This window comes from Taudactylus pleione, unplaced genomic scaffold, assembly GCF_031769625.1.
Source record: "Taudactylus pleione unplaced genomic scaffold, aTauple2 ptg001091l, whole genome shotgun sequence".
In the NCBI taxonomy this organism is placed as follows: Eukaryota; Metazoa; Chordata; class Amphibia; order Anura; family Myobatrachidae; genus Taudactylus; species Taudactylus pleione.
Window position 1 is genome coordinate 3,293,327 of NW_028285492.1, and position 10,585 is coordinate 3,303,911.

At 43.3% G+C, this 10,585-nt stretch overlaps 1 protein-coding gene across 12 annotated transcripts in view; it reads left to right on the forward strand.

Annotated features, from left to right (window-relative positions):
- Positions 1 to 3,999, forward strand: part of ABLIM2 (actin binding LIM protein family member 2) — a 238,804-nt gene extending 234,805 nt beyond the window's left edge. For 10 of the 12 annotated variants that reach the window (XM_088461731.1, XM_088461737.1, XM_088461729.1 and 7 more), the window contains 2 exons: positions 666 to 736; positions 1,412 to 3,999. In XM_088461731.1, the coding sequence (XP_088317857.1) occupies positions 666 to 736; positions 1,412 to 1,525 (185 nt within the window). In that variant the 3' untranslated portion in view covers positions 1,526 to 3,999. The remainder of the gene's footprint in view (positions 1 to 665; positions 737 to 1,411) is intronic. The other 2 variants (XM_088461735.1, XM_088461740.1) reach the window with 1 other exon arrangement.
- The last annotated feature ends 6,586 nt before the right edge of the window (positions 4,000 to 10,585 follow it).

Here is a 10,585-nt window from a genome sequence, read left to right on the forward strand (position 1 = left end):
GGTACTCCATTGGCCTTTAAGGCACAAAATTGACCTTTGTGGTAATGCATTGGTCCTTGTGGTACTACATTGGCTGTTTTGGGACTGCATTGGCCATTGCAGGACTGCGTTGGCCATTGCGGGACTGCGTTGGCCGTTGTGGAACTGTGTTGGACTTTGTGGAACCTCGTTGGCCTTTGTGAAACTGTGTTGGCCTTTGTGGAACTGTTGGCCATTGTGGAACTGCTTTGGCCATGGTGGAACTCTGTTGGCCATTGTGGGACTACGTTGGCTGTGGTAGTACTGCTTTGGCCGTTGTGGGACTGTCTTGGCATTTGTGGGACTCTGTTGGCCTTTGTGGAACTGCCTTGGCCTTTGTGGTACTACGTTTGCCATTGTGGTAGTGCTTTCTCCGTTGTGGGACTGCATTGGCCATTACGCTATTGCATTGGCCGTTGTGGGACTGCATTGGCCGCTGTGGGACTGTATTGGCCTCTATAGAACTGCATTGGCCTTTGATATCTACGGTACAGCAGTACCCTTATGTTAAATAGCCCCGATTCTAAATAATGCTGAAATCCACCAAAAATGTTTGTTCTCAGGGGGTTGGGCGCAATTAATACATTAATAAATACGCTTGTTAATCCCACTCTGCAGCGTTGACCTAACTTCTCCTCATTTCACAGGATATAGAGAATATTTGCCAAAGTTCTGTCCTAGAGGAAATAAAGACCATACGATGTGGTTACTTTTGCAAGTATGATCTCACCACAGCAACATTCCCATCATATTAGTACATTTTATATGTTGAGTGAGTTTTCCATATAGCCCTTGTACTGGGTCAGACTGCCAGCAATGAGCGTCGGGATCCACCTACACATTTTAATGCAATTATACACAATGGAACTGTTATGTTCCATGTTGTGCCCTGACACCGGCTACCTTCTGTGCTTTCACTTCAACCTCTCTACGTGCTGTAGGATTTTAGTGACAGAGACCACTGTATCTATGCATCGATGGAACAGTGCATTGCCCGGTGCCCATAGCACCCTGCATTGCCATTGTCCCCTCCCGGGCCCTATATCTGCTCTCAGTGTGGCCTGTGCTTATGAGTATGCGTAGTCCGGTGTTTACGCCAAGTGCGCTTGTGCCAGACAATTTGTTATAGTGATCATGTGACCGGTTACGTTTACAACTGTTCCCTTGTTGTAAGGAGCCCAGTTCTCTCCTGCCAGTGGCTATGTATGGTTCCAAGCCCAGCATAGAATCTCCACAAACACCCACCCACTACACAAGCCCTCAGCCCACCCGCAGTGCTACTTGGACAATCTCAAAGAGCTTAATAAAGGGACTGTTAAAATATTGTATTTCACGTAAACTGAGAAAGTGATTCATTTTCCTCTCTTTCTTCTATTTCTTGGTCCCAATGAAGAGACACTTATCAACGGAGGATTTCCAGCATGTCTTTGGGATGACGATCGAGGAATTTGATCGCCTGGCACTGTGGAAGAGAAATGACATGAAGAAGAAGGCTCTGCTTTTCTAGCCCCGGTTACTCTAGCTTCCGTTACGCGCTTACTCCTGCCAGAACTGTCATATGTAGTTACGTAGCTAGTACGTAGTTACAACATTTGTAAGAGTAAGACGAGACTGTTCCATGGGGCCAGATGGTTCTTGTGTCACTTTCCAGGTGCACCAGTGTCTCCTCCACGTTGCTGTATTTACAATAATCTCTCGCAGCCTCGGAACATAATACTGACCACTGTAAATCAGGATTACAACGACTGTACGTATGTTTAACTCATGTATCCACATCTAATTCACGTGGTTCAACGGTGAAGGCCAAAGACCTGCATGTAAGCCATGTTTGCCATCATTTATATGTGCTTTACGATCGATGTGAAAACTAGACTAACCAGGTAACAAAACCTGTCGTATGTTCCAGCAACAGGCCAACGCTTGCTACTTCTGAGTATTCACTAATTCTAGAGTTAACGCTGACATATAAAGTAATGGAAGTTTAGTACCTGAGTTTCTTTTGAAAACTGAGATCTCAGGATTAGTATCTCCTTTGTTATTTATTTTATATATTCTATTAAGCCATGTGAATGCAACCCATCCATTCACTAAGAGCCGGTGATATCACTGAGTCACGGAGTGACATCACTGGTTACATTCTCTTGAACCTTGGATCAAACCAACTGAATGCCTACATCCTCGTAGTGTTGGGGTACACTTTAAAAAAAATTGCAGCTGCCCTGTTAGTAATGTTCTGTGGTGCCTGGACATAATAACCGGTCCTTTAAAACAGACATCTGTATTTTAGTATCGACTCCATTTAATAATTATTCCATGCCTCCCAACACAATACATTTCTCCCTGGGTAACTTGCTCTGCTTTCTGTTTTCACCTCTTAGGCCCGTATTCAATTTGAGGCGAAAAGCCAGAATCGGCGAAACTTTTTAGCCGATTCCGGCTTTTCGTCTCAAATTCAATGACGTCATTTTCCCCCGTTTTGATTTTACTCGGTATTCAATTTGAAAGACTTTCTGCCTAGGTGGAAAGTCAATGCAATGTAATAGGCGAAAAAGTTTTGACTATGGGAATAGCAGGCGGAAAAAAGTGCAGAATTGGGGTTTTGGGGTGCAACATTGCGGGAACCCCCGTGTAGCCTTCAGACAGTCCCCCAAAGGTAAACTGTGTGAAAAATTTTGGAAAAAAACACTTAAGATCACCTCAAAAAATCACTTTGAAGTTGGGGGCAAAAAAAAAATGTTGGGGGACAAAGTTAAAAACTAGCGGACTTGACTCTGGAGGGTCCCCAAATATGCCCCAGGTGTTTTTATCATTGCAGGTGCTTGCGGCAGGTGTATTTTTCACGTTTTTTTAAACTTAACTTTAGCAACTTTAAAATATGCTGGCCCCCATTTTCAAGTACCCCAAATTTGCTGGGATAAGTTATTTTCTGCAAAAAAAACCTCCTGAATACTATTCTGCACCACTTATACAAAAACGCTGTTTAGCAGCTATTGAGCCCGTTTAAAAACACCAAATGCCTTCAACAAGCCAAATCGGGGGGTACCATAGCTAACCCCATGTCAGAGCATCTTTTGGGGGGTGTCAGGCTGATTTCCCCAAATCTGACAGTGCTTTCCGCTTGTTTAAGTTTCGCCAGGTCCTGTTTTCGCCTACTTTCAAATTGAATACGGGGATACGCGGGCACACGCGTGTGATACTTTTCCACCTACAAAACACGCGATGTAGGCGAAAAGTCTGGGAGGCAGAAAAATATCGCCGGTCCGCTCACCTGTCGTATGTTCCAGCAACAGGCCAACGCTTGCTACTTCACTAATTCTAGAGTTAACACTGACATATAAAGTAATGGAAGTTTAGTACCTGAGTTTATTTTAAAAACTGAGATCTCAGGATTAGTATCTCCTTTGTTATTTATTTTATATATTCTATTAAGCCATGTGAATGCAACCCATCCATTCACTAAGAGCCGGTGACATCACTGAGTCACAGAGTGACATCACTGGTTACATTCTCTTGAACCTTGGATCAAACCAACTGAATGCCTACATCCTCGTAGTGTTGGGGTACACTTTAAAAAAAATTGCAGCTGCCCTGTTAGTAATGTTCTGTGGTGCCTGGACATAATAACCGGTCCTTTAAAACCGACATCTGTATTTTAGCATCGACTCCATTTAATAATTATTCCATGCCTCCCAACACAATACATTTCTCCCTGGGTAACTTGCTCTGCTTTCTGTTTTCACCTCATAATTCCAAAACGAGTGAATATGGACTAAATTAAGTAATTCAAAACGTAATTAAAAACTAATTTAACATCAGTTACTCAGTGAGGTCATGTGTCTGTGTGTTGGAGAATTGGGAGCAGAACAAAAGTAAAATGGGTCATGTCAGGAAATATTCTTACAATCAAATTTTAGTGAGGCTTCCAACAATGCTTTAGTTTTCTAGTGAGGGAAATTAGATATTGATTACAGTAGCAACTTGTCCTACACTTTATGTTTGCATTATTAAAACACTATGGGGTCTATTTACTAAGTAGTGTTAGTAGACAGAGTGAAAAGTGATAAGGTGCCAGCCAATCAGCTCCCAACTGTCATCTCACAGGCTGTGTTTGAAAAATGACAGTTGGGAGCTGATTGGCTGGCACCTTATCACTTTCTTATCACTTTTCACTCTGTCATCTAGCACTGCTTAGTAAATAGACCCCTATGGGCTAGATTTACTACCCGTCGTTTTCTTTATTTTTATAGCTGCTAATGATTGGCGGCTTTGGCCAATAGATTTAAAGCGGCAACAGAAATAAGTGCTAAACCAGGCTTGTTTAGCATTTCTGTTGCTGCTTTAAAACTATCAGTCAAAGCCGCCGATCTTCAGGCGGCTTTGAGAAACCGCCTAATAGTAAATTCAACCACTAAGGATCTGATACTAAGATGGGAGTAACAGCACCTCAAATAGCAGGAATTAAAAGCCCACAAATTTCATAAAGATGCAACGATCATAAGCTTCCCGTGCGCCTGTCCCAGTAACATATGGGCCCGGTTTATGACAGGCAAATGCAAACCCTAAGGTTTTACCTATTTATCTTAATTGCAAAATATGCAGTCGCTATTAATACATCAGACACAACTTCCCATCCCATGAAAGTAAAAAGCTAATATATGTACAAGCAACAGAAAAAGTTATAAGCTTCAGAAGTGACTAGCTCCTACTGTATGTAAAGGAGTTTTTCACATTTAGACGTCTTTACAGCTTTTGGTTGGCTTGTGCCTTCATGCAACAATTTCCACACACATCGCTTTCATTTTTACTTATATCTGCCTTTTGTGTCTTTCTGTCGTGTTTTTATATCATCAGGCAGAGGTGATTTATTTTTGCCGCATTAATAATAACAATAAATAATAACATTGCATGTGACATTGCTGTACTTTACAATGGAAACAGATGGCAAAAACTATTTTGTCTGATCATGTAAATACATGGTTAAAAGACACAGGAAGCAGACAGAAAGAAAATGGAGTGAGTTTCTATTAGTAGGAAAGTCTATTTACCACTGTGGTGCCCAACTCCAATTCTCAAGCCGCCCTAACAGTCCAGGGGGTAGATTTACTAAAGCTTATAAAAATGAGAAGTGGTGGTGTTTCCCATATCAACCAATAAGCTTCTAGTTGTCATTTCTCTTTTTCATCCTCGAAAATGATAGACATAATGTGATTGGTTGCTATAGGCAACACCTCCACTTTTAGAAGCTTTAGTAAATCTACCCCCAGGTCTTAAGGCTATCTGTGCTTGAGCTCAGGTGCTTGAATTAAAATGACTGAGGCACTAATGCAGTCACCTGTTCTCAAGTATGGCTATCCTAAGACTGCTCTGGGTGGTGTGTAACACGACCTTAATAGTTGCAGTGTATATACAGTCACTCCATTTCCATCCATAACGATGGTAGAGGGGGACCCTGCAGGAATAATTACTTTTGAGGTTTTTTTGTAGTGTAATGCATTGTTTTATTATTTGCGTATTTGTATTTCTTTGCTGTTGTGCAGCTGCCAAACTTAGTACAGTACACCCGTTTTGTCTGCTTTAATAATTGATTCACCCTGGTCATGATATTGATCTTTTCTCAGTTTCCTTATATAATTTTTTGCTCATTTCAGCCTCATAGTGCAGTAAGGAAAGGGGACATTTGTACTGTGTCATTTTCCTATGTCAGAATTGTGTCGTTTGTAATATCAAATATATTGGTGTATTGGATTGTGCAGCCAGTTAGGTTGGTTTATCGAAGTCTTGACATTGACATTATAAGGCTAGGGAAAAACACAGCAGCATTATTTTTCTTCATAAATCCCCAGTTACAGTATATTTTTCTTCATAAATCCCCAGTTACAGTATATTTTTCTTCATAAATCCCCAGTTACAGTATATTTTTCTTCAGAAATCCCCAGTTACAGTATTTTGTGTCTCAGAAAGGACACAGCCATTGCGGTACTTTAGCCATGAATCCACTAGAGGGCGCTGTTTCTCTTAGCTGAATTCAGAAATCTCTCCCATGTGACATCTTAGGTAGTGTTTTCAGCAGTCTAAAGAAACCCATCTTTATTAAATTCAAAGAATTGACTTGATTAAGAATAATAATAATTTTTACGTATTTTTGGGTGATTGCCACACACGTTTTGAATGAAAATGTATTACTATGCACCTTGACAAGTAGCTGGCAAGCACGCATAATAGTCTAGAACATCTGGCACCCAGAATCTGTCTGTGACACAGCTTTTGCTATCCAAGGGCCAGTTATGAATTAATGATGCAATTGCTTTTTTATAAAAACCGTCTGGCATTTGGTTACGGTCCCCGCGTCACATGCATATAAATTCCTATAAATTGTTTGACGTTATTTGGCAACGAAAAGGAAAAGTGATGTAGAAATTTTTTTTGCCAGGGCAAACTTGAGGTCATAGTGGTGTCCCAGTTTTTTATCTCTAAATGACAGGACCCCTGACCATAGTACAAGTAGGTGCGCTGTCTAGCAATGCACAGCAACAGTTGGTGTAACTTGCACCAGACTAATCAGAGACAATATTGGCTATAAGTTACAGTACATGCGGCCGATTGCCATTCATACTCACTGACTCATCTGTTGTAGTCATACTGCATTTGATTTGTGCTAGAGAATTTATAATAGAACACTCGACGCGTTTCCTTGGTTCCAGCTATCCCACTATTAAAATAGATGGATTAGGCCTGCCAGGCAGAGATTGTGATTATTACGATTTTAGGAGCATGTTTATATCTGACTGTGGATATCTTAAGTCGCCTTGCAGCTAACTACCCTATTTATTCTGGTTTTACAAACTATCCCTGTTTTATGCCATGTCAGCCCTTATTCCCTGCTTTATGAAACACTGGATTTATCCTACGGCCTTAGGGACTGACTCAGAGATATATGCTAACCCGATGGTTAGCGTACATCTCCGATGGTGAGTGCTCTGCACATGCGCACGACCCGCTCTGCGCATATGCAGAACGGGTCCTGCGATCTCACCACAGACCCTCCCAAGCCACAACATGAGTGACATGCTGCAGCATTCGGGGGCGGGGGCTTGGTTGGTCACCGTACCCGGAAACAAGGGCGTGTCCCATTTGTTTTCCGGGAGGGAAGAGGCCAGGGTCTGCGTCTGCCAGGACCCAGTCAGGCTGCGGTAAGCTACCGATGGTCGCGATGGTGATCCCAAGCTGCAACCTCGATTGCATCGCTGGGATCATAGAAGCAACAAGGAGTTGTCTGTTTCCTACAGACCCCTTCTGCCTTTGAATTTTAGATGGACAGAATAGCACAGCTGATAGTACATGGCACTGCAATTCCATCTTTCTTTGAATCAGGTCTTTAGTTCTAATTCTGAGATTAAAGGCAATGGCCCTGATTCAGAGGCGCTCGCTATTTGCGAGCGCTCGCTCTGAATCAGGGCAGGCCGTTTTGGTTTTTTTTCCCTGGCCTCCAGGCCGCTCGCTAAGCTGTGGGTGACCACCCACAGCTTTAGCGGGCGGCCTGGCGATGGTCGCGACTATCGCGACCATCTGGCTTGCGACGAGACCCTTGTGGTAGGCTCTCGTCCATCGCAAGCCCCAGTGAACTTCCTACTCTAATAGAGCGGGAAGTTCACTACTGACATCACGTGTCCCTATTTTTTTTTTTGAACGGCTTCCAGGCCGCTCGCACAGCTGTGGGTGACCACCCACAGCATGTGCGTGCGGCCTGGAGATGGTCGTGATTATCGTGACCATCAGGCTTGCGAGGAGACCCTGTGGTAGGGTCTCAGGTCTCGCAAGCCCGAGTGGACTTCCTGCTCTAATAGAGCAGGAAGTCCACTACTGACATCACTAGTGATTTCAGTAGGGCCGCCAACAAACGACAGGCGGTCCTTCGGGAATGCCTCCGTTTGTGCAGACACCCCCCGACCCGCCTACAAAACGGGGCGAGCTGTCGATCAACATCGACAGCCGCCCCGTCTTGTAGCGAGCCCCGGAGCGTGTGATTTCTCACTCGGCGTGCGCACTGCCCGGCCATCGACCCGCTTGCGAGCGCTATGCGCTCACGAGCGGGTCTGAATCAGGCCCAATGTGTGAAGGTTAGGACCACACATACCCCCATTGAAGGATTTCAGGTTGCCCATTACTGTTATAGATTGTACGAATATTACCAATTACGAAGGAAATAGGTGACACAACACAGGTGAGCTATAAATATCATATCTATTCTATATATAGATGTAATAATATAAATATATCTGATTTATCAGTATACAATTTTCTAGTGCTTGTTGCAACATAAAACATATTTAAATACATATACACTGTAGCTGTCTATAGGTTTTAAAATTCAAAGAAGCAATGGTTACATGTAATATCATTTACTGTATTTCAATTAACTTACAGTATTTAAGCACATGCCTAAATCTTATTATATTATGAGAACTACTTTACCTATTTCTTATTGTCCAGTTGCTTAGTTTCCAGATACAGATGTTAAATCAGTTTCATCCTGTTCAGCGTTTACCAGTATTTATTCATGTGATATGTAGGTGTCATATACAAATAAATTAGAATGAATTCATGGTATTGAGAAAAACCCCCACAAAGAATGTTTCCTATTTTTGCATAAAAATGTACTGTAACCCAATAGTTCTACAGCGGCAGGGAAACCAGTATTGTGCAAGATGTCAGGTGTACAAGGGTTATATTGTGCCTCATGCCTCAGCCGTGTCTCTATCTCCCAATAAACTGATAGGTAAAATATTGGTTCAGTGAACAAAATGGCTGCCTCCACTGTTCTTAGATGAGGAGTACACTTTAAGAGCATTTGTTATTTACTGAAAGAGTGCAATAGTGCAGAGACCCTACATGGAGATTAAGGAAAACAAACAGAGGTTGAAAGTAACAAGAGTATTAAGGAGATAACCTGAGGGATTGGTGGTGTGGGATGAATCACATCTGGAGATGATTAATCTGTTTTGTTAGAAAGTGCTGAGGGGAAAGAATAAGCATGTTTATAGAGAAGTGCCCGAAAAGCCAGATACGTATTTAACGCCTCTAACATTGTTCATTTGTCAGCATCCTAATGATATATCACGTACGGGCCGGGATGTACTAAAGGGAAAATGCCGTAAAAACCCCGAAAACGGGGTTTTTACCGCATTTCCATATGTACTAAGGCCCGGACGCACTTTTATCGGTACATAGGGTAACGCCAGAAAAACCTGGCATTACCCTATAGAAGCCTATGGGCTTCTTACCGCACCTTGCTCCCGCCGGTTCGTCGCCGCCCCGCCGTCGCCCAGCGCTAGCCCCACTCACCTGCTGTCCATGGTCGCCAGCCTGCACTCCTCCTGGGTCCTCCGTCTCCTCCTCCTCCTAAGCTTCTTCCGGGTGCAGGGCGGAGGAGGAGGGCCCGTAGCTTCCTGCACATGTGACCAGCAGGAAGCTCCCGGGGCTCGGAGGGGGCGGGGTCCCACGGAGACCCCGTCACCGGGCGTCGGCTATTTCGCAAAGGGCAGCTCTTATCGCAAGAGCTGTCCTTTGCGATACTAATCGCATATGTTAGTACATATGCGATTAGTAAGGTTGCGGTGACCGCGGAATGGTCACCGCAACATTAGTACATCCCGGCTACAGTATGCTTATATATTTTCTCAGTAATTAATGTTAATCCCACAGTTCTGCAAACCCGTTTTAGCTTTGTAATATTAATAATTAAAAAAAATAGACATAAAGGTTGAATGCGGTAGAACTACTGTATGCTGTGCCAAACTATGTTAAACACACATTATTAATAGCCCCTATCTGTGGAATTTCAATGGCGATATAAGCCATAGTATTCTTTTGGTTGGAGGAGAGTGTATCTTTGAGAGGAAGAGGGACAGATAATGAGTTATTATAGATAATAGTATCCTTGTTTTACTTGGAACTGTTGGCCTGGCCGTATCACAACATAAGTATGATTGATACTGAAATTGAACTATCTGAAGCTGAGCAGGATTTTGCACCGTTCTGTAATAGTCAGCCCGTAGGATTGTATAAATGAGGTATAACTGAGGTAAGGTGCAGGATTAGCAGGGCAGAGGCCCTAGGACCTGATTCAGTAAGAATCGCAACTGCGATTGCAATAGCAATTACGCACGCAGTCTCACTGCTAAGATATGGTAATGATTGCGATCGCTATGCAATACGCAGCCTAACATAAGGACGCCCACTTTACCTTACACACACCCGTAATACTTAGCAAGACTGCGAAACCATCGGTAACATTGAGTACAATCGCAGCCTCACGCACACTTGCACAAGGTCTGACCTTACTCAGGAATTGCTAGTCATCACACGCAGTGAACGCCCAAGCATGCGTATGGTATCGCAATGGCTAATTTATGCTCGCCCCTGCAATGGCGTTCAAACAGACTGACACACCTGCGTTTCACCAAACACACACCCGTCACCACCCCCAAACGGTCACTTTCTGTCAATCACTCTTCGATGGGTCTGCGTAGTCACTGTGATCGCAATCCCGATCACAGTGGAGTGTTCA